Genomic DNA, 24,325 nt, shown 5'->3' on the forward strand with positions numbered 1-24,325 from the left:
TTACATAAATGATAAAAATACTCCCAAGGACTGCAGTTTGAAAATGTTAATGCACAAAAATTCATTTAAATTTTCTGCTTTTTTATATTCACATGTTTGAGCATGTAACTATGGGAGATGGGTGGGTATAGTGGTTAGAATATGAACTTGGATTCAGGCAAACCTGGGGTTTCTCTCTATAGTCTGTGTCTGAGTCCTTATTCATTAGTACAGTGGCAGGTATATTATCCACTTTGCTGAGTTAAGCATTAAACTAGAATGATCTAAGTGAATGAACCTCGTACAGAGTAGGTAGGTGCTCAGTAAGCGGTACATATGCAGATGCAACACATTGCACGAATCTGTGAGATTCAAAAGATCTGTCAACCTTCTTTCTTTTATGCTGAAGAGAACTCAAAACCTGGAAAGTATGGTAGAATTTTATTTAGAATGTTGTGAGTATAGTTGAGAGAGTTACGGGAAAAATCAGAGAAGTAAGGTATTATGTTTGAGCACTGCCCTCAAGATTGAAAAGGGAGCTTACTAGGCAGTCCCAAGTATGAGCAAAATCAAGGTTATGAAAGTACGTAGAAGAAAGAACCAATTAAAAAACGTTTTCCCTTCCTATTAGGTATTCTGAACACACTCAACTACAGACTCAGCAAAGGGCTGTTCAGGAAGCAATCCAGGTGAAGCTCAATGAATTTGAACAGTGGATAACACATTATCAGGCTGCGTTCAGTAATTTAGAAGCAACACAGCTTGCAAGTTTGCTTCAGGAGATCAGCACACAAATGGACCTTGGTATGGGTTTTGATTTATTTTAGATACACACGTGAGCCTGTGAATCTGGGGTGGTTTTGTTATGTGTGGGGTTCTGCTTTGTGCTTCTTGCAGTGACTGCTGGGTGGGAATAGTTGCACTGGTATTAATAGTCCTCTTTCACCAAAAGGTCCTCCGAGCTATGTGCCAGCGACAGCCTTTCTACAGAATGCCGGCCAGGCCCACTTGATCAGCCAGTGCGAGCAGCTGGAGGGGGAGGTGGGTGCCCTTCTCCAGCAGCGGCGCTCCGTGCTCCGGGGCTGCCTGGAGCAGCTGCATCACTATGCGACCGTGGCTCTGCAGTACCCCAAGGCCATATTTCAGAAACATCGGATTGAACAGTGGAAGACCTGGATGGAAGAGCTCATCTGTAACATCACAGTAGAGCGCTGTCAAGAGCTCTACAGGAAGTGAGTTGGTCATGCTTCATTTGCTTAATTTCTCGTGCGATTGGAAGCAAAGCTGTGTTCAAATGATTATCATTATGTGTGCATGATATTTCATTTTTTCTGCGAGAATGGGTTGATGGATGGGGTTTTAAACGGAGTCACTTTTTTCTTGGTTTGAGGAGAATCTAAGCTCATGCTTTCCCTCCTAAGACAGTGTGGTTTTCCTCATTAAATAAAGTGGATCCCAGTGTCGGAGTCTCTTTAGCCACTGACGGGGATCTGGGTCAAGAGAGCTAAACTCGAACATTGATCTGTCCCTTATTAACGAGTCATCTTGGAAAGTTACTTCAGTTCCTAAGACTTGGCTGTAAAAATGGAAATCACGATTTCTCCTGTTTAAGGTTTGAGGATCATATGTGATACCCCATGTCGCCCTGGGTCCAGTGTGGTTGTGTTGTAAACAAGCGCCTCTCTCTGGTTTTATAGATACGAAATGCAGTATGCCCCCCAGCCCCCCCCAACAGTGTGTCAGTTCATCACTGCCACCGAAATGACTCTGCAGCGGTATGCAGCCGACATCAACAGCAGGCTTATTAGGCAAGTGGAACGCTTGAAACAGGAAGCTGTCACTGTGCCTGTCTGTGAAGATCAGTTGAAAGAAATTGAACGTTGTATTAAAGTTTTTCTTCACGAGAATGGAGAAGAAGGATCTTTGAGTCTAGCGAGTGTTATTATTTCAGCCCTTTGTACCCTCACAAGGTGAGTCAGCCAGCCTCCTGTGGAGACCGTTTCGTTGTCTTGAAAACATTGATGTTTATTTGCGATTTCACTGGTCTTTTGTTTAATCCCCAACTTAAGGTATTCTGTACTGTCCTGGGTCTTGCTTGACGTCACAACTGCTTTACTTCCTTTCCAGTGTTGAGGCATTCGCTTTTGTGAGTGAGGGTAGCTGGGTCGGTTTCACTGTACAAATATTTGAGTTTAGGCGGAACCTGATGATGGAAGGCGCAGCTTCAAGCGCGGGAGAGCAGCTGGTGGATCTGACCTCTCGGGACGGAGCCTGGTTCCTAGAGGAGCTCTGCAGCATGAGCGGGAATGTCACGTGCCTGGTGCAGTTACTGAAGCAGTGCCACCTGGTGCCGCAGGACTTAGACATCCCGAACCCCCTGGAAGCTTCTGAGGCAGTTCACCTGGCCAATGGAGTATACACCTCCCTTCAGGTGAGCACTTTTAAGTTAGCTTAAAGTTGATGACTTTGTTTTAGATCAGTTGAACACCGTACTTCTTACATCTTTGGTTCAGAAAGGCAATTTGACTTCTCCCCTTTTAATCCTGCTTCATTGGTCACTTAAAGATCACTGAGAGGTTTGTGGCCATATGTTGGTTATAGTTGCATAAGTTCTTAATATATGGCATTAAGCCTGTAAATGTATAACTTATCTAAACTCAGAAAACATTAAAATATATTTCTCACATATTTATAGGAATTAAATTCAAATTTCCGGCAAATCATATTTCCAGAAGCACTGAGATGTTTGATGAAAGGAGAGTACACATTAGAAAGTATGCTTCATGAGCTGGACAGTCTTATTGAGCAGACCACTGATGGCGTTCCCCTGCAGACTCTAGTTGAATCTCTTCAGGCCTACTTAAGAAATGCAGCTATGGGACTCGAGGAAGAAACACATGCTCATTACATCGATGTAGCCAGGCAAGTGAATGCTAGCTGTGCGGTTTTCTTGGGAAAGAGATGGGGAAGCCAGATAAAGGGGTTCTGAGCTCTTACTCTACTCTGAGTTCAGTTTTAATTTTACAGCAGATACAATTACTTGCAAATGTTTACTTATGTTTAAAAAACTTTTATTTGGGAATAACTACAGGTTCTCAGGAAGTCGTAAAAACCGTGTGCAGGGACATCTCGCTTACGCTTCATCCATCCTGCGGCGTTAGCATCTTGCCTACTGATGGGCTGTGGCAGCACCGCGAAAGGGATGTTGCCACGGTCAGCAGGGCTTCCTGAGGTTTCACCAGTTACTCACGCGCTTGTTTGTGTGTGTGTAGCTCTGTGCCGTTCTAACACATACACGACGCGTGCGTGGGTGGTGTTTCACCATATGAATACACACGGAGTGGAGTGTAGTATTTTTTAAGCCAGCCCTCAGAACTCCATGAAATCACATGCGCCAGTTTAGTTAGCTAATGGAGTATATGGCTCACTTCAGGTGAAGGCTTTTAAATTTGCTTAAATTTTATTAAGTTTGTTTTAGATACTGAACGCTGTGTTTTTCATCTCATAAATCCAGAAAAACAGTTTGACCTTGGAACCTGTAAAGGTTGGGTGGTTCCTTCAGCCATGCACTATCCCCATGGTTTAAGCCCCTTTATCTCTGGTGACTCAAGACCTCTTTCTTTGGCATTCTCGTGTCCAGTTGACCCCAGAAAGTATAATTGAGAGAGTTGAAATGGATTGACCTGCCGTGCTTCCTCCATGAGAAAATTCGAAGATTAAAGAAAGTAGAATAGTAGAATGAACCTTTGTTTTACCCCTTTGGGTATTATCTGCATCTGTTTAAGTTGTTTAAATTATTTGTTTAAATTGTACCGCCCTGGGACGCCTGGGTGGCTCAGTCGGCTAAGGGTCCAACTTCGGCTCAGGTCATGATCTCACAGTTCGTGGGTTTGAGCTCCGGGTGATGATCTGTGCTGCTGGCTTGGAGCCCAGAGCCTGCTTTGGATTCTGTGTGTCCCTCTTTCTCTGCCCCTCCCCTGCTCTCTCTCTCTTTCTTTCTCAGAACTAAATAAACATTAAAAAAAATTTTTTTTTTTTAATTGTACTACCCCAATTAGTTTGAAGCAGGTATCTTTTCATTCTTAAATACTGTAGGAAGTATATGTATCTAAAATATAAACTTATTTTTCTTAAAAAAAATTTTTTTTTTTTAATGTTTATTTTTGAGATAGAGGGAGACCCAGAATCTGAAGCAGGCTCCAGGCTCTGAGCTGTCAGCACAGAACCCAATGCAAGGCTTGAACTCACAAACTGTGAGATCGTGAACTGAGCTGAAGTTGGACGCTGAACCAACCGACCCACTCAGGAGCCCCTCAACTTATTTTTCTTAATCATGGTGCTGCTACTTAACCTAAAATGTTAACATTAATTTTTAGTGTTTTCTGCAGTCACAGTTTTCCTATTTTATGTTTACTTGTAGTTACTTCACCATACAATAAAAAAAAGAGTGTAATTATTATAAATGTCAGCTAGACAATGGTTTAGATTATTTGCCTAACATCTTTATCATTTAATTTTTAGCATTATTTCAAATGTGAAATGTAGATCAGTACACCTTTCTTTCTCACTGTATTTCAGCCCTCATTTATCTCCCTTTAATATCTAATTCAGATTTCCCTTACCTCAAATGGATGATTGTCCACTGTTTTGTATGAGTTGGGTGACTATCTTCATGCTTGGTTCTGTTACAGCTTATATTTGTACCTTGTTTTGGAGAAACTTTCATCATCTTAAGGAAAATTTTATAGCATGTTGTAGCTCTTTTTTCCATTAGAAATTGCTCTGGTTAGAGAAAGACAGATACCATATGTTTTCACTCTTATGTGGATCCTGAGAAACTTAACAGAAACCCATGGGGGAGGGAAAGGGAAAAAAAAAAAAAGAGGTTAGAGTGGGAGAGAGCCAAAGCATAAGAGACTCTTAAAAACTGAGAACAAACTGAGGGTTGATGGGGGGTGAGGGAAGGGAGGGTAGGTGATGGGTATTGAAGAGGGCATCTTTTGGGATGAGCACTGGGTGTTGTATGGAAACCAGTTTGGCAATAAATTTCGTATATTAAAAAAAAAAGAAGAAATTGCTCTGGTTAGCCTAGTTTTTAAATTCTCTTAATAGTTTCGTAGCAGTTTCTGTGTGATAAAGTTGACAATCTAGTTAACGTTAGTGACATAAACTGATACTAGTTGTAGGTACTAGGAGTGCTGTTTTTGATTTTTTTTATATAAAAATTTCGGAATAGTGTCTTGATTCATAAGCCACTTTGTAAGTCTTAACAATGATGAGCAGGGTGAATTTCTGAAAACCTATGCTCAGACTATGCATTATTCAAAGCCAAGCTTGCCCAAGATGGCAGGCATCTGAGTTTACTGCCTGTAGTTGGCTCGGTCATGTGACAGTAGTGTGAACATCCTGGACAATTTTTGCTAAGTCCTCCAACTTCAGAATTTTGTGATTCTTGACAGTTATTGGGAGGTTATATTATTTTACATTCTTTGTATAAAATGAGACTGTAATATCTTATATAGTTCCTTTAAAAATTGTTATAATTCAAGTTTGCATTAAATTTAATCACATGGTCGATTACTAATACTGAATTGGAATCATTAACTTCACATTATGGTGGACACTACATGCCATGCCGTTTTACCGTAACACTCTTCACGCAACAAGATTTGTTTTCTAGATTACATGTTAGCAGGCTCTGACACTTGTTACTCTTACTACTCTTCAGGTAGGATTTTAATTCCCTTTTCTTTTTCTCTAGAATACTTCATGCTCAATATGGTGAATTAATCCAACCAAGAAATGGTTCAGTTGATGAAACACCAAAAATGTCAGCTGGCCAGATGCTGTTGGTAGCATTTGATGGCATGTTTGCCCAAGTAGAAACTGCTTTTGGTTTACTAATTGAAAAGGTAAATATTGATTTTGTGAATAAATAATGCAAGTGTACTAAAGTAGTTGTTCACAGTACAAAGAGTAGAGAAATGAACTTTTCTTCTTTTTTACATAGTTAAACAAGATGGAAATTCCCATAGCTTGGCGAAAGATTGACATTATAAGGGAAGCTAGGAGCACCCAAGTCAATTTTTTTGATGATGATAATCACCGGCAGGTGCTAGAAGAAATTTTCTTTCTAAAAAGACTACAGACAATTAAGGAGTTCTTCAGGCTCTGTGGTACCTTTTCTAAAACTTTGTCAGGTAATACTTCACATTTAAACGTGTTGAATTTAGTTGTGTAGAATTTAGTTGTGTAGGATGGGGTAGGCTTAATTTAGTTGTATGTTCATTAAGTCTTTTTTTATTTTTTTTATTTTTTTATGTTTATTTAGTTCTTAGGGAGACAGAGTGTGAGCTGGGGGAGGGGCAGAGAGAGAGGGAGACACAGAATCTGAAACAGGCTCAGCTCAGAGTCTGACGGGGGCTCGAACTCACGAGCTGTGAGATTCACAACCTGAGCTGAAGTCAGACGCCCGATCGACTGAGCCACCCAGGCTCCCCAAGTCTTGTTTTTAAATAAGCAGTACTGTCACCTTACTTTGCTTTGCATGAAATACTTTAAGAAGATTTTCTTTTTTTAGGATCAAGTTCACTTGAAGATCAGAATACTGTAAATGGGCCTGTACAGATGGTCAATGTGAAAACCCTTTTTAGAAACTCTTGTTTCAGTGAAGACCAGATGGCCAAACCTATAAAGGCATTCACGGCTGACTTCGTGAGGCAGCTCTTGATTGGACTTCCCAACCAAGCCCTAGGACTCACCCTCTGCAGTTTTATCAGTGCTCTAGGTGTAGACATTATTGCTCAAGTAGAGGCGAAGGATTTTGGTGCTGAAAGCAAAGTTTCTGTTGATGATCTTTGTAAGAAAGCAGTGGAGCACAACATCCAGATCGGGAAGTTCTCTCAGTTGGTCATGAACAGGGCAACTGTGTTAGCGAGTTCCTACGACACTGCCTGGAAGAAGCATGATTTGGTGCGCAGGCTGGAAACCAGTATTTCTTCTTGTAAGACAAGCCTGCAGCGTGTTCAGCTGCATATTGCCATGTTTCAAGTGAGTATTTTTCGAGTGTGTTTTTCCCCAATGTAGGAATTTGAAAATCTGGGGAGATTAATATAAAACAATATAAGGGGGAAAAATATAAACATCCTGAATTGTGCCAGCTTGCAGCAAACCCAGCTTTTTGGAATTTTGGTGTTTCTTTCCTGTTATTCCTTGTCTGTGTTCCATGTAGTGGAGAGTGTTTTGTGTTTACACTTTGTGACCTTTGAATTCATTTCCATCAGCGTTGTATGTTTGGTATTGTCTGTGTCATTAAGTATTGCTTGTAAATATAATTTCTAATGGTTGAATTTATTCGTTATGTGAATGTGCCTCCTATATGATTTAACGTGTAATTAAGATGATTTCTAAGGTGACTTCTGTTCTGTGTCCCTGATACTCTCTTGATGTGTTACCAACTTTGTGTATGAATCTGTCATCATTTGGAAATTGTTTTTTTGAGAAGCCGGTTTTTGTCCTTGATTAGTTAGGGGGGCAGTATGATAGCACAGGCTTTGGGGATGAGATGGATTTGGATTCAGGTATATGAATCTGAGTTTAACTTCCCTAAGGTGGGGACAGTACCTCTCACAAAGGTTCAGGACCATGAGTGTTAAAAATGTTCTAGGGGCACCTGGGTGGCTCAGTTGATCAGGCATCTGACTCTTGGTGTTTGCTCAGGTCACGATCTTGTGTTTTGTGAGTTTAAGCCCCACATTGGGCTCTGCACTGGGGTGGGCTTGGGGAGGTGCGTGGAGCCTGCTTGTGATTCTCACTCTCAAAAATAAATAAACTTTAAAAAATCCGCCGTTCCCCCCTCTCCCCCAAATGATGTTCTATATGGAATGTTGGGTGGCTCAGTCATTTGAGTCTGACTCTTCCTTTCGGTTCAGGTCATGATGTCACGGATCGTGAGATGGAGCCCTGAATAGGCTGTCAGTGCAGAACCTGCTTGGATTTTCTCTCCACCCCCCTCTCAAAATAGATAAATAAACTTAACAAAAAAAAAATGATGTTTTGGACAGTTGGGTGGCTCAAGCATCCGATTTGGTTCTGGTCCTGATCTCATGATTCATGGGGTTGAGCCCTGTGTTGGGCTCTGTGCTGACAGCTCAGAGCCTGGAGCCTGCCTCAAATTCTGTGTCACCCTGCCCCTCTCTCTGCCCCTCCACCATTCATGCTCTCTGTTTTTTTTTTTTTTTTCTTTTCTTTTCTTTTCTTTTCTTTTCTTTTCTTTTCTTTTCTTTTCTTTTCTTTTCTTTTCTTTTCTCTTCTCTTCTCTTCTCTTCTCTTCTCCTCTTCTCTTCTCTTTTCTTTCTTTTCTTTCCTTTTTCTTCCTCTTTCCTTTTTCTTTCTCTCTCTCTTTCTTTCTCTCTCTCTTTCTCTTTCTCTCTCAAAAATAAACGTTAAAGGGGTACCTGGGTGGTTCAGTCGGTTAAGCATCCGACTTCTGCTTGGGTCATCATCTCACATCTTGTGGGTTTGAGCCCCGCACTGTGCTCTTTTGGCTTCTGTGTCTTCCTCCCTCTCTGCCCCTTCCGTCTACTCTCATGCGTGCACTTGTGTGCGCTCTCTCTCAAAAAGTAAACATTAAAAGTAAATGTTAAAAGAAAGTTATGTTCTGTTTAAGACACTAAGCACAGTATAAATTGTAGCTATTCCCCCACCCCCACCCCCGCCAATACAGGCTTCAATATTATCAGTAGTTTCAAACAGGTTATATAACTCATAGAGTAATATTTGGGGACTGCCATTTTCTTGGGGTCTGTTTTGGTACAGACAGTGGTTTTTTGGTATCGTTTATGTTGAAGCTGCTTCCCAGTGGTGGAATTGGTGGTTATAGCCCAGTGTGAGGAACCAGTGTATTTCCTTCTCTTTGTGGTTTTATCAATAGCTGTTTTTTTTAGCTCGTGAATTAAGAAAACTAATTTATTCAGATTTTGAAGTTGTTTTCATTATGTATTAATAGTCTTTCTAACACGTTGGAGTTTTTAAAATTTTTTTCTTCTAAAAAGTGTGATGTTGAAAGTTTCATTATTTGATACGTTTTAGTTTATTTCCTTAAAAATTGACAGCCGTATGGAAAACATAAAAAAGCCTTTCAGTTTTGTTCATCTGAACAGCTGTCCATCATTTTAATAAAAGCGCAATGTATTACTTTTAAATTATAGCCCAGTTGGCCTTCTGGGGCCACCCTTGAAATGGAAGGCGCCTTGACCCTCTGTCAGCAACTGCCTGCCCCTTTCTTCTCCAGAGAAGTCTTTGTTCTGTGACTCCTGCCATCATTTCTTTTAATCACTTCTGAAGCCTCATGCTGGACAACCCCTCCCCACCCCCCAGTACCCGTTCCGATCTCTTAACTGGAGATGTCTTTTGGGGGAGGTTGTATACTAAACTTTTTTACAGACTTGGAAATATCTTCAGAATTATTACTTAGATGTTGCATTTCACTGATTGAAGAAATTTATCAGCCATTCTCTACATTAGGAAACTTCACCTGGTTGTGATCATTTTGTAATTTTGCACTTACACTTCTCTGCCTGCCTCGCTTTGCTGCAGCTGTTTTTTTGTTTTTTTTTTTTTTTTCTTTCCCCCGGTCCTAATTCATACCTCCCATCTCTTTATCTAAAGGTTTTTTTTCCTGCTGATTTTATTACATTGCTTTTTCTTTGAACAGTGGCAGCATGAAGACCTCCTTATCAATAGACCACAAGCCGTGTCAGTCACACCTCCCCCTCGGTCTGCCATCCTAACCAGCATGAAAAAGAAACTCCATACTCTGAGCCAAATTGAAACTTCAATTGCAACAGTTCAGGTGTGTTCGGTCAGACCTTACTTGCAGCACATTTACTTTGAGAGAGCACCTGCACCGTGGTGACGTGTCGGTGCTCTGTGGTTCAGTGGATCTGCCCGTCCTTGGCTTCTGAGCTACAGGAGCACACACTGCTTTTCACTTTTACGCGTGATTTATCTTTTTTCCTTACCCTCCAAGGTAACCAAATCTGCTATTAAGCTGTGTATTTTGAGCCAGGAATAGAGACATACTAAATATTTCAGGTTTTTAATGGATTTGATGATCACTCTGCCTTTGTGCATTAAGGGAACTCTGGTGATTAGAAAAATGTGTCTTCTGAAATGTACATAAGCAGTTCCATCTGGCTTACTGTTCAGAGCTAAAAAACTTAGGCAGTTCTTATCCCTGTTGTATAATTAAAGGTATTTAAAGGCGATAGAATGTTTTCCTTTTATTATTGACTGTATTTCTTTGTCATTTCTGCTTAATATTTAGTCTCACCTCCCTTTTTTAAATAAGGGAAACAGTTCTTGATTATGGTTACGTATGTATCTTTGTATTGTGTATTCTTACATCATGTACGTAGGAGTAACTGATGTCGTCCTGTTCATTTTATAAATTAATGTGAGTACAAAATCAAGTGTAGTCACTTCTATAATTTTTACGTATTTAATGAAACTTTCTGGAGCTCACTTCTTTGAAGATCGATGTACCTTTTCTCTCTAGCATACTAGGCCTAGTTTTCAACTGTGGAGAGCCTTTCTCACTTGAGAGGTGTGTTTGTGTGAGAGAAAGAACGGGAGAGAAGTGCAGGAAAGACAAAAGATGGGAATCCTTTGCCTGAAGTGGTGAATAAATAGTGAAATAATTTTGTTACATAAAACCTTCTTTATCATGGTAATTTGGATACATTTTTACTATCTTCCATAAGCTGCTGAGTTTCTGAGAATTAGATTTTCATCTTTCACAACCAAAAGTATAAATGGATTTTTTGAATTAAGCTTTCTATTTTAATTCTAGGTGGTTACCGTACAGTGTTACATTAGTTTTAGGTGTACAATATAGTGATTCACTAATGCGCTATGTTACTCAGCGCCCATCATGATAAGTGTACTCTTCAGTCCCCATCATCCATTTCTCCCCTCTTCCCACTGACCTCCCCTCTGGTAGCCACCAGTTCTCTATAGTTAAGAGTCTGTTTCTTAGTTTGTCTCTCTCTCCCTTTCTCTTTTTCTTCACTTGTTTTGTTTCTCAAATTCCATATATGAGTGAAACCTTATATTTGTCTTTTTCTGACTTATTTCACTTAGTATTATACTCTGTGGCTCCATCCATGTTGTTGCAAGCGATAAATGGATTTTCTTCTAGATAGCACATAAAGTGCATTAGGAATTGGATGTAGCAGGTGTTTGATTTTAAAGACTACTTTATTTAAAAATGAAAAATTTTAAGACAAACTGAAAGCCAGTTCTTTCCAGACATGTTGAACCTGTTCAAAGTGAAATTTTTAACATGTTTGTTAAAAATGTTTTCTGAATGATGCATGTGCTTCTTTTGAATCTCCCTGGTGTTGATATAAGATGCCCAGTAGGAATTGGAGAATGTCAGATATTCACTGAGATTCTGCTGGCTTTTACAGGAGAAACTAGCAGCACTTGAAGCAAGTATTGAACAGCGACTCAAGTGGGCAGGTGGTGCTAACCCTGCACTGGCACCTGTACTGCAGGATTTTGAAGCAACAATAGCCGAAAGAAGAAATCTTGTCCTTAAAGAGAGCCAAAGAGCAAGCCAGGTATTGTGACCCGTGCGTGCCATCTTTGTTTTCAGTTACATGATGATACAGCTGATTGGAAGTTACGTGTGGGATAACTAGGGGTAGCTTGAGAACCCACCCTCAAGTTGACAGTACTGGGAAGAGGGAGCTGGTAGGCCTTGGTGGGAAGGGCATCCATCCTTCAGGCTGAGCTCACAGCCAGTTATTTTCCTGGACCTTTACTGCCTCCCAGCTAAATACAAAGTAGAGTCAGCCTCTGTTGGAAAATAGGGAGTTGAATTCCATATTTGTCTAAGGTTCTCTTTATGCAGCTTAGGTGACCCAAAGATTTGATACTATTCTTTCAGCATGGCAATAAAATGTCTTTATGATCTTGAATTCTGCCAGAGGTTGTGGATTAAGTTTGTTACTTTCGGGGGTGGAGAATGGAAACAAACTATTAGGTATGTCCAGTCAGGTAGAAAATTAGACTAAATCAATGACATGTTTCAGTACGTACTTAAAAGAACTATTTGCATAATCACAATAGTATTATCATACCTTAAAAGATGTACGTAATGTCGTCAAATAGCCAGTTAGTATTCTGTGATCTTTATCGTGAAGTTAGGCAAGAGGAGAAGCAGAAGGGCAACATTCCAAATTGAAATTTGGACATAGCACAAATAAGCTGCCCCTGAATATGATGATAGTTCTGTTACGGAATAAATTTTCTGTGTGAAAGCAGTTGTACAGCAGATACTTTTACCCAGTTGTACTTAGGTGCTTTTAACCATCTCAGACCTAATAACATCAGCCAAAAAAAAAAAGTGCATTTATTCATAGCCTTTCTCAGGCTTACTTCTGTTTTGTCCCAGAAGAGTCAAACATTCATACCATTTTCAGGACCAGTTTGGTCCTGAATTCTGGAAATGAATAGGCAGTATTTTTTCATGTCAATTAAAATTGCATTCCCCCCTTATTGTGGTGGTTCCAATTCCTCTTTTGCCTCTTCACAGGTCACTTTCCTCTGCAGCAATATCATTCATTTTGAAAGTTTACGAACTAGAACTGCAGAAGCCTTAAACCTGGATGCTGCGTTATTTGAACTAATCAAACGATGCCAGCAAATGTGTTCATTTGCATCACAGTTTAACAGCTCGGTCTCTGAGTTAGAGCTTCGTTTATTACAGAGAGTGGTGAGTCTTGAATCTTGGTGTAGGGGTAAAGAGACTTGTTGATGAAAATGATAAGGCCGGGGGCGCCTGGGTGGCGCAGTCGGTTAAGCGTCCGACTTCAGCCAGGTCACAATCTCGCGGTCCGTGAGTTCGAGCCCCGCGTCAGGCTCTGGGCTGATGGCTCAGAGCCTGGAGCCTGTTTCCGATTCTGTGTCTCCCTCTCTCTCTGCCCCTCCCCCGTTCATGCTCTGTCTCTCTCTGTCCCAAAAATAAATAAAAAAAAAAAAAAAAAAAGAAAATGATAAGGCCAGTGTCATGTGCTCAAAGTCCATTTAATATATTCACTCGGTTTGCATTTATGCAGTGTGTATACTATGTATATGATGTTGTTATGAGGGATATAACAATGGTTAAATCTTGCTCTTGGGGCCCAAGGAACCTATTAATTATAAATACAATGAATTAAAAAGTGAGCCTGGGTGGCTCAGTTTGTTAAGCGTCCAACTTCAACTCAGGTCCTTATCTCACAGTTCATGAGTTCAAGCCCTGTGTCAGGTTCTGTGCTGACAGCTCAGAGCCTGGAGCCCACTTCACATTCTGTGTCTCCCTGTTTCTCTTTGTCAAAAATAAATAAAATATTAAAAAATTATTTTAATGTATTTGTATTAAAAAAAAGTGAAAAGGGTTCTCAGAGCCACAGTTGGAAGTTCTGTGGAGTTTCAGAGGGAGGAGAAATACAACGTATAGCAAATGACTTAAATGCACTGAAAATACGGTAGCAGACAGGGGGCTAGTGCAAGGTGAATGCTGGACAGGAGGGCTAAGTCCAAAAATAGCAAATTGATACATTTGATGTTTATATTTTATGAGAAGACTTTAATTAGGAAGCTCTCGTGGCCTTTGAAAGCATGATTTACATTGGGTTTAGCATTCTAGATTCGGATCATCTTTGTTATTCTAGATACATTTGTTATGTCTTAAACTATTTCTATTTCTTAAACTATTGTGTAGGTCATTAGTTCATGACTTGGCAAATGAGTATGTTTGTGTCACTTTGAGTTACTAGTACCTTTTAATGGTGATGATGAAGGAAAGAATCTTCCATTATTTATTCCATCTAATGCTTAAAATCAAATGTTTATTCTGTTTAGGACACCAGTCTTGAACATCCTATTGGCAGCTCTGAATGGCTTTTGTCAGCACACAAACAACTGACTCAGGATATGTCTACTCAGAGGGCAATTCAGACAGAGAAAGAGCAACAGATAGAAACGGTCTGTGAAACAATTCAGAATCTGGTTGATAATATAAAAACTGTGCTCACTGGTCATAACCGGCAACTTGGAGATGTCAAACACCTCCTAAAAGCAATGGCCAAGGTAAGACTGATACGAGTGACACCCAGTCAGATCTCTCTTTTCATAAAATTACAAGTAGTCGTATTTGGGAAAATAACGATATAAACAAAAACAACTTCTTGGTTCACATCTTCCAATTTGTAATGGAGTTAATTTGTGTTTTTATCAACTGTTTTTTTTCTAAAGCGGGTAGTCGTATTCTGATTTTGTACCCAGAGAAACTGGGGGTTAAAGAAATGGATTAACCCAGAGTCCTATAACTTAACAACAGAGCTGAAACTTGAATATAGTCTCCAAGTGTTTAGATCTCCAGTGTCTCGTCCTCCTCCCCAGCCTTATCCCTAAGCTCGTTCACCTCAAAATGAATGAAATGTTGTCTCTTCCTTTCAGTATCCTACATAATTTCTATAAGGAAACTCAGCCCCACAAAAAAGCTAAATAACTTCATCATTACAAAACAATGAATCATTTAACTTGGGGATTTATTTTTACTTGGACTTTTTGTTTTGTACTGGAAACCAGATTCCTGTAGAAAAGGAGTTAATACTTGCTGGAAAAACACTTATTACTTGTTATTCAAAATGTGACTGTCTTATGAGTTACTACTGAGACCAGTACCATTTCTGTCAGTCACTAACATGTGGATTCCAGGATGAAGAAGCTGCCCTGGCAGACGGCGAGGATGTCCCTTATGAGAGCAGTGTCAGGCAGTTCCTAGGTGAATACAAATCATGGCAAGACAACATTCAGACGGTGCTGTTCACATTAGTCCAAGCTATGGGTCAGGTTCGAAGTCAAGAACACGTTGAAATGCTCCAGGAAATAACTCCCACCTTGAAAGAACTGAAAACACAGAGTCAGAGGTAAGGATGCCTTCTGGCCTAGATTTCAAATGGAAGCAAAAATCTGGTAGAGTAAGTTTTGCTTATTTAATTCATTTAAATTTTTTCAGTTTTGTTCAGATTTATAAGTAGCTACCTGGTGAAGCATTTCATAAATAAGCCATTTTATTTTGTATTTCAGTATCTATAATAATTTAGTGGGTTTTGCATCACCCTTAGTCACCGATGCAACAAATGAATGTTCGAGTCCAACGTCAGCTGCTACTTATCAGCCATCCTTTGCTGCAGGTATGACTTTTCCACTTCAGAAAAGACCTGAAACTTCATCTGTTCCTAATCTTATTTTTTTAATTTATTTTTAAAGTTTATTTATTTATTTTGAGAGAGAGAGCACAAGTGCATTTGAGCGGGGGAGGGACAGAGGGGAGGGAGAGAGAGAATCCCAAGCAGGTTCCCTGCTGTTAGCGCAGAGCCCGACATGGGTCTTGATCCCACAAACCATGAGATGATGACCTGAGCTGATTTCCAGAGTCAGATGCTTAACCAAGTGAGCCACCCAGGTGCTCCCCTCCCCCTTTTAAGTTTTGACTTAACTTTAAAAGTGCTTCTGTGAGAGAGTAAAAATACCTTGTGTTTAAATCTTCTTCAGATAATTTATGAATGGGGTGCCAGGGTGACTCAGTTGGTTCAACGTCCTGCTTCAGCTCAGGTCATGATCTTGCGGTTCGTGAGTCTGAGCCTTGTATTTGGCTGTCTGCTGTCAGCACAGAGCCTGCTTCAAATCTCTGTCTTCGTCTCTCTCTGCCCCTCCCCGCTCTCTCTCACAAATAAATAAACTTAAAAAAAAATAACACATGAATATAAAATAAATACTTGTCAGGGAAATTATAAAAAGAAAAATTTGTAGTTTCATTCCAATTAGAGGTCACTCCGTTAACATATTTGTTGTTATACTTGTAGTTACGTATGCATAGTACCTGCACAAATTGTGATCATTCTGTGAATGCAATTTTTGTTGTCTTTTCCCACTTAATATTAAATTGGTAATTTCGTCGCCACCAAATGATCTTTTAACAAGTGACTTCATGCCCAAATTTAATATGCCATTCTGTGTCTTTACCATATTAACCTTACATTGTTGGACAGTTCATACGTTTCTAGTATTTTGGTGCCACAACAAGCATCACTGTACAAATTCGTTTTTGAATGTCTAGCTCTTTAGGCTATATTTTTCAGAGGACAGTATCTATTTGAAGGGATAAGGATTTTAAGGTTCTAAAATCATACTCACCTTTGTGGCTATATATGTGTAGTTGATGGTTGAGAGAACCCTGCCCTGCTCTTTGTCTCCCTCCATCTTCTGTTTACATGTGAATTGAGCTACCCTCTCTTTCCCTGTAGCAGTCCGGAGCAACACTGGCCAGAAGACTCAGCCTGATGTGATGTCACAGAACGCTAGAAAGCTGATTCAGAAAAATCTTGCCACATCAGCCGATACTCCACCAAGCACCATTCCAGGAACTGGCAAGAGTGTTGCTTGTAGTCCTAAAAAGGCTGTCAGAGACCCTAAAACTGGGAAGGGTAAGTTAATAAGAATAAGGGTGCCTTAGATACTTGTACAAAGTTGTGGTTTGACTTCTATGTTTCCGTTGCTTTGTAGCTGTGCAAGAGAGAAACTCATATGCAGTGAGTGTGTGGAAGAGAGTGAAAGCCAAGCTAGAGGGCCGAGATGTTGATCCAAATAGGAGGATGTCAGTTGCTGAACAGGTGACCTTTTAAAAATTATTTATTTATTACTTTAATTATTTTTATTATTTTTTTAAAAGTTTTATTTAAGTAATCTCTGCACCCCATGTGGGGCTCGAACTGGTGACCTCAAGATCAGGAATCACATGCTCTTCTGACTGAGCCAGCCAGGTGCCCCCAGGTGACCATTTTTAAACTTGATCTACACATTTTCATGCTGCTGAAACAGTACAGGTTAAAAGATAAACTCACCCATATTCTTGGAGGTTCATCAAGAAATGAGGAACTGGAATTTATTTTCGGGATTCTGAAGATTTTGAGTAACATAACTCTGGAGTTGTCAAACATTCACCATTTTATTCTGACTACCCTGTTAGCATGTTCCTTTCTCCCCAGTCCCTCTTTTAGCAGAAATTAGAAGTGTGACTTGACCCTCTCTCCTCCACGAGAACACAGTTAATCTGCATTTTATTTTATTTTTTTTTTTTTTTAAATTTTTTTCAACGTTTTTTATTCATTTTTTGGGACAGAGAGAGACAGAGCATGAACGGGGGAGGGGCAGAGAGAGAGGGAGACACAGAATCGGAAACAGGCTCCAGGCTCCGAGCCATCAGCCCAGAGCCTGACGCGGGGCTTGAACTCACGGACCGCGAGATCGTGACCTGGCTGAAGTCGGACGCTTAACCGACTGCGCCACCCAGGCGCCCCTCTTAATGTTTATTTTTGAGAGCATGTGCGTGCAAGAGAGAATGCGAGCAGGGGAGGGGCAGAGAGAGAGAGAGAGAGAGAGAGAGAGAGAGAGAGAGAGAGAGAGAGAGAGGGAGACACAGAATCTGAAGCAGGCTCCAGGCTCTGAGCTGTCAGCACAGAGCCCGATGCGGGCCTCGAACTCATGAACCGCAAGATCATGACCTGAGTCGAAAGCTTAACCAACTTGAGCCTCCCACTTGCCCCATATGTTGAAGTATTTAGGCATGAAGTGTTACTAGGTATTATTATGTATTATTAAAAAATTAATAAATACTTCAGTATATGTCTCCTAGACAAAACATTAACTCAGGAAACTTAACCATTGATGTTAACATTGGTTGTTACCTAACATTCAGTCCATACTCGGATTTCTCCAATTATCCCCAGATGGCCTTTATTGTTTAGCCCTTCTCTCTTGAACCACCTGCTCTGCCCCCAACAAGATCTAGTCAAGGCTCATCTTCATTTCATATACTTGTTCTATTTTTTAGTTGTCTTCAGCGTCTAGAACAGTTCCTGATCATTTTCTTTTCTTTTTTTTCTTTTATGACATTGACCTTTTTGATGTGTCCAGACCAGTCATTTTGTAGAATGTGCCTCACTTTTTATTTGTCTGATATTTTCCTCATAATTAAATTCAGAATCAACATTTTTGTCAGGAATGCTATGTCGCTGATGTGTCTCTCTTAGAATTTTACATTAAGGGATACCGGTCACTGTGCCGTCTTTTGTGTTACTAAGTTAGGTCATTTGGTCAATGGTAGTGTTCTCCTGAATTCTCCTTTACAAATGTACCTTTTATTCTGTGGGTTGAAAATTTGAGACTATGATTACCCTATTTTCAATGTTTTGACATCCACAATTCAGTTTTAACATCAGCACTAAAAGTTTTTTTTTATTTTAAATGCTGCTGCACCACTGTGTAGAAACTTAAACTCTTCTTGGTCAAGAGGTACTTCCTTAGAAATTACCAAGTTTGTTAAAAAAAAATCCATGGACAGGGGGTGCCTGGGTGGCTCAGTCTTAGGTTAAGTGTCCGATTCTTGGTTTTGGCTGAGGTCATGATCTCACCATTTGTGTTTTGAGCCCTGCATAGGGCTGTGTGCCGACAGTGTGGAGCCTGCTTGGGATTGATTCATCCCCCCGCCCCCTACACATGTTCACTCTCTCTTTCAAAATAAATAAACTTAAAAAAACCATGGACGATACTGAGTCAGAGGGGTATCTTTGCTTCCGAAGCTTTCTGGTAGGTTAATAGCTTGTGTACTTTCGCGACTGCCTGTCTTCGCTCTCTGTCCATTTGTTTGAAGTATCTTTGGCTATTGTGCTTTTTATTCTGATAGTTACTAAATTTTACATGAAAGAGAGTTAAGGGACTTAGAGGAGTGGGGTAAGTGTAGAGATCTTTGTGCACGGCTTTTGGTATAAGTCATCATTCAGCAGCCCTATATTGAGCATTTAATATACAATTGGATCCTCTGGATTCTCTGGATACAGAGATAATTATATCTCTTACTATAAAAGAAAATTCAGCTGAGTCAGAATCAAGGTATTTGTTGAGTACCCAACTGTATTGCAGAATGTGCCAGGCACTTTGTTATACGCTGCCTAAGCATTTACCTAGTGACTTCATGTGTTTAACCCCAGGAACACCTGTGTGGTCAGTGGGGGCTCTCTTCATCTAAGGATTGACAAGGCTCAAAGGGATTTTTGACTTTTCCAAGACACACCTCTTGTAAACTCTGGGATTATGAGGGAAGCTCAGGTTATTTAACCTCTCCACCATAGCAACGACATGTCCTATGGGCAATTAATTTGGGTGATTAGAAACTTACTTTTAAACAATTCTTAGAACTCATATATGTCCTTTGAAGTTTTAAATGGTTTAAAATATTATCCTGCCTACTTTTACAGGTTGACTATGTCATTAAGGAAGCAACTAATCTAGATAACTTGGCTCAGCTGTATGAAGGTTGGACAGCCTGGGTATGAATGGCAAGACAGTAGATGAGTCTGGTTAAGCGAGGTCAGACATCCACCAGAATCAACTCAGCCTCAGGCATCCAAAGCCACACCACAGTCGGTGGTGATGCAACTGGGGGCTTACTCTGAGGAAACCTAGGAAATCTCGGGGCGCTAGGAAGTGAATCCTGCAGGACAGCTGCACTCAGGGATACGCCCAACACCATGGCCTGCAACCCCAGGGTCAAGGGTGAAAGAAAGAAAGCTCACCGCCTGAACATGGAGATTGTCTTTCTGCCACAGAACAGCTGCAAACGTGTCAGGAGGTTAGCTGCAGAAAGAAATCGGGATGCCGCGGAGCACAGAGTGATTTGGAACTCCATTCCACCTGACCCTGTGTGTACAATCCAGGAAAAAACAAACCCCGCTCAGAAACAGAGAAGACTGGGGCCGCGAAGAAATCACAGCCAAGGAAGATTTGATGCATTCAGATTCTCGTGTAACACTTGTTGCTTGGCAACAGTACTGGTTGGGTTGACCAGTAGGCACAAAAAGGCTATGCGATAAGAATTTCAGAAATGGACTGGAAATGGAGAGCTATGTAACAGATACACTACATTGGAAGAACTTACTTCTGAAATGAAGGGAAAAAAAACCTACCCATCGTCCTGTCCTCCTCCCCCAACCCTACACCATCTACCCATCCTCCTTTTACCTGATCTAGTAGATTAGCCATCTTTCAAATTTACTTTTATTTCAATCCTTACATTTCATATACTTCCGTCTCGATGCTGTTAACCTATTTGGAGTGATAAACGGGAATTTCTCCAAAACCACTGATAACATGGAAAATTCAAGGATTGTTTAAAGGTCTGATGATCACATACAAAATGTAATCCTGGTTATTTAAGTCATTTCTGTGATTCTATCATGTACAGTTTCCAGAATTGTCACTGTGCATTCAAAAGTAATGAATCTAACAGACATTTGATTTAATGTACACTCCCCTTTGCTTATAGTGTGCATTTTTGGGAGGTCATTCAAATTTTCCCTCTTCTGCGATTGCTGTAGTTTCTTTCATAGAAAGTAGCTAATCCAATGTAATCTTTTACCTTTTTAAAAACCAGGATAGAGTACCTATTAGAGTTTTACATTGTTGATGACAGATTAACAATAAAGTGATGTTCTGGTGGAGGTAGAGTGAAATGTTTTTTAATTCAGTTTTCTCATTTGATACTTTTAATTTACAAAGTGTAAATTAAAAGTGCTTTGGTTTACCTGGCATTTTAGGACACGTACATGAAACATCAGCAAATGAGAACCACCGCCATCATTTATTAAGTTCAGTTATTAATCTGTGAAGTCCTTTACTTTTTGCACAATTTTAATAGTTTGCTGTGAATTCATGATCAAGGTTTCCTTAAATTTAGTGTTGCATTTCAGTACTGTAAGCTGAATTGTTGATCCACAATAAAAACCAGACTAGGATAGGATTCTTAAAATCACGTATCAACACAAAATAGAACACAAAATCTTGATTGAATGCATTTTTCCTGCATTTTAGAGATGAGGACTGTGATCATTTCTGGTCGCCGGTTTTCACAGACAAACTTGAAGGGTATTAAGGAAAAATTCCACATAGCTCTGGCCTTTTCTGTATTCTGATTGCCACCTTAATCTATAATCCTTAGGTACCCGTGAGAGAATGCATCTCAGGATCAGTGCTTTTTTTAATACTTAGGCAAGTATTGCAAGCAAGGTGGTATTTTCAAATACCCGTGTGTCCAATAGCCAGTTAAGGAACCTAGTGCATCAAATTTTATTTTCTTCATTCATTTGGACCTTATTTTCACAATCGAAACAACCTATCTGGAATAATGATGCCATATTGTGTTTTGCACGCTGCTTTATTTCCTCGAGGCTCTGTGGGAGCTGCCGTGTCCATCACCTGATTACCTCTGCTCTCTCAAAAGTAAAGTCTTTCCGGCGACATTCTTTGTTGTCACAAGGAAAAACTTTTATCACAGTGATAGAACAAGGTCACACTAGTTTGTCCCGACAGAAATTGCTTTTTTTTAGGTAAGGAAGGTAAAGGAAATAGGTGGGTTTTATTGCCTGAGAATTTCAGGCTTCAGAGGTACCTGGCACCTTATCCGAGCAAAAACAAAACAGCTTTATATCAGAAACATGTGCCTCTGATAAATTATCCATCGCTTTTATTTTAAAATGGTCCCTCTGAGAAGAAATAGCGTGGCATCATACATGTTTGGTTGTGGGGCAGATGTGACCGATGACTTCAAAGCTTGCTCTTTACTGCACTCTGCACAATAAGACCCTGATCTGCACAGTTTGCCTTCGTCTGGGAAGTCTTTCTGTAAGCAGCCTTGGCTTTTTGAACCGTTGGAAGCAAACTCAGCAGATGTAATCCGTGGTGAAAGGCCCTAGTGATGGAGCAGAGTGAGAAGCCAGCGCAGTACTGGGGGGATTGTTTTGTAAGATAAAGCTGAGAGTGCTGTAGTTGTGAAGTCACACGTCTTTGCTGATACAGAATACCTGTGGACAACCAGGGATCTGCTCCTCTCTTTTCCTTTCTCTCCAAGATTCAGGGGGTATACAATAACCTACAACCTCTTCTTCCATTCAAAGTACCCTTGGGAATTGAAGTTGATCGTAAGTGTTTTGTTGTCTTTGATTTTCTAAAATTGCCTGAATTTTAGTTGATATCTCTACAGAGCTGTGGAGGCTTAGTGGTTTACGGAGCTGTGTGTATTTCTCGTTTAGTCTTTCTTCGCTGTGTCTTGCAGGATCTCATTCTCTCTGGTCATGAGTTAACATAGTTTGCTAGGATTATTAAGATTCTTTTGCGTCTGGCACTTGTGGTGAGTGTTTTTGAGATATGTGAGATTTCTCTGTGTGAACTGATAATCAAGCTCTTGATCTGCTTCCCTAATTTTTTTTTTTTTTTAAGAGCCCAAACCCCAAGTTCAGGGTGAGGGTTTGTAATACAAAGAAAAACTTTCGTAACTTCTGCCCTTAACACTTGCCACTATGAAGCTTAGTGTGTAGTTTTTCTTAATACTGTCCGTGTTTGGTGTCTTCTGCATTGTTTTTGTTTTTTAATTGTGGTTGTTCTGACGTGTGAAATTTAAGGAAAGAGCCATTAAAAAATGCCGAGCAGGGCAATGCAAGTACAGCCAAAAATATTAGAGTTGATGTGCAATCTTAGGTCCTTTTAAATCTGGGGTATTATAGGCAGTACTTTAAATTGAAAAGTCTTCCTGGCCTATTATCCTCCACATATTTGTAATTATTCTGGGGGCTTACTTGTTTTGGCAGTACTAAAATCAAAGGGGCTGGTTCTTCTTTTACCTAATTCTTTTCATATGAAAGGAAGCACCTACAATTAGCCTGTTAGACCGATTCATATACATCAAAAATCAGCAAATGCTTTACTGTTAGCGCACATACCTTTGTTTTACATAAGGTTAGATGAATGTGAAAAACAGTGACCTTCCATGCTCTATCATCGTGGGCTTGTAAAATGTAATTTAGAGCTAGGACTTTCCCCCCTTAAATCAAGGAGGTAGACTATAGTAATGTAAGGGTCACTTAAAGAAGGTAGATTTTGTTTTCAATGTATGGCTTGTATTAGAAATTTTCCTCCTGTGGGGAAAAGCTAGCTTAGGGTTACAAATTTTTCCAAACATTGCAGAAGGGGGAATCCCCTGTATTATGAACCCCTCAGGATTTGTTGCACTTTTCCTGCTTTTTAGGCCTGAGTAACAACATCATCATCCCTTATTTACAAAAAGGCAAATGGACTCCAATTGAGAAGCTTTACAGGTTAAGGGTTAGTTGTACAACATGAACCACTTAAGAGTCCCTTGCTTTCTACGGGAAATTGGGCTTACTAGGGAAAAGCTGTTTGTTGTGCTAATGTAAAAATGTCATACAATTAGTTTGATTTTTGAAGATGGTAAACTTAAGGAATTGCATGTTCTCCTGAAATGCAGGCTTGTAGAATGTTTTTCTTTCAAAACAGGCTTTTTTTTTTTCTTTTCTTTGCCTGACAGTCCAAGTTTCAGCTCCTGTTTAAAGTTCTTGTGTCAGTTATTTTCCTGTTTTAAATTTCTCTTATATTTCCACCTGTAATGTCAGTGGCAACATCATACTTGATTTGTTAATTTACTTTACCCTTATAAGAGCAAATTGAGTTTAAATGAATCTTCCTTGTCCTAGTAACATTGTATAAATAAAGTGGCTTCTCTGTACAAAAGGTTGTAATGCCTCCTGATGGATATAATTTTGTGATTGTATTTAAGATTAAAAGTTGAATAAATCACACCAGCTTCCTGAAAATGTTCATAATGCATCTTTTGGAAAACAAAAATACATGCCTACTTTGTGCATATTTGCATTAACACAGCAAAGATTGTATGAAATACCTGTTTTTCAGAAAATAAAGTCTTAAAAGACATAGCATTTAAGCTCTGGATTTATTGGTTAAAGTAAGTTTCAGAAAGCTTACTTTTTCAATATGGTTAGAGGTTTTGTTTTTGTTTTTTTAAGATTTTGTTTTTAATTAATCTCTATACCCAGTGTGGGGCTTGAATTTAACCCTGAGGTCAAGAGTCACATTCTCTACCTGAGCCAGGTGGGTGGACCTCAAAATAATTTTTTAATCGTCAAAGTATATTTTTGAGCAGCAGCTCAAATTTTACTTCTGTGGGTAAGTTCTAGTATCAAGGTATAATTAGCTTGTCAGTATTTAAAAACAAAACTATAGCACATTATTAATATGTATATTCCCTGGGGTATGAAAGCTCTGTAGGAAAATAGAATGAAAATGTCTGGCTTGTTTTAATATCTGGAAATGAGATTGCATTTTGTTCTTGCCAGTTCATTTTAAGAGGATTTATGTGAACCGT

At 39.7% G+C, this 24,325-nt stretch overlaps 1 protein-coding gene across 4 annotated transcripts in view; it reads left to right on the forward strand.

The window, feature by feature from the left end:
* Nucleotides 1-23,870, forward strand: part of SMG1 (SMG1 nonsense mediated mRNA decay associated PI3K related kinase) — a 127,613-nt gene extending 103,743 nt beyond the window's left edge. For 3 of the 4 annotated variants that reach the window (XM_058710888.1, XM_058710886.1, XM_058710884.1), the window contains 17 exons: nt 611-783; nt 932-1,211; nt 1,677-1,949; nt 2,176-2,410; nt 2,675-2,901; nt 5,741-5,891; nt 5,990-6,179; nt 6,560-7,029; nt 9,695-9,832; nt 11,451-11,603; nt 12,581-12,760; nt 13,891-14,118; nt 14,749-14,960; nt 15,121-15,227; nt 16,341-16,520; nt 16,600-16,706; nt 19,350-23,870. In XM_058710888.1, the coding sequence (XP_058566871.1) occupies nt 611-783; nt 932-1,211; nt 1,677-1,949; nt 2,176-2,410; nt 2,675-2,901; nt 5,741-5,891; nt 5,990-6,179; nt 6,560-7,029; nt 9,695-9,832; nt 11,451-11,603; nt 12,581-12,760; nt 13,891-14,118; nt 14,749-14,960; nt 15,121-15,227; nt 16,341-16,520; nt 16,600-16,706; nt 19,350-19,427 (3,382 nt within the window). In that variant the 3' untranslated portion in view covers nt 19,428-23,870. The remainder of the gene's footprint in view (nt 1-610; nt 784-931; nt 1,212-1,676; nt 1,950-2,175; nt 2,411-2,674; nt 2,902-5,740; nt 5,892-5,989; nt 6,180-6,559; nt 7,030-9,694; nt 9,833-11,450; nt 11,604-12,580; nt 12,761-13,890; nt 14,119-14,748; nt 14,961-15,120; nt 15,228-16,340; nt 16,521-16,599; nt 16,707-19,349) is intronic. The other variant, XM_058710885.1, reaches the window with a different exon arrangement.
* The last annotated feature ends 455 nt before the right edge of the window (nt 23,871-24,325 follow it).

Source organism: Neofelis nebulosa, chromosome 18 (assembly GCF_028018385.1).
Source record: "Neofelis nebulosa isolate mNeoNeb1 chromosome 18, mNeoNeb1.pri, whole genome shotgun sequence".
Lineage (NCBI taxonomy): Eukaryota > Metazoa > Chordata > Mammalia > Carnivora > Felidae > Neofelis > Neofelis nebulosa.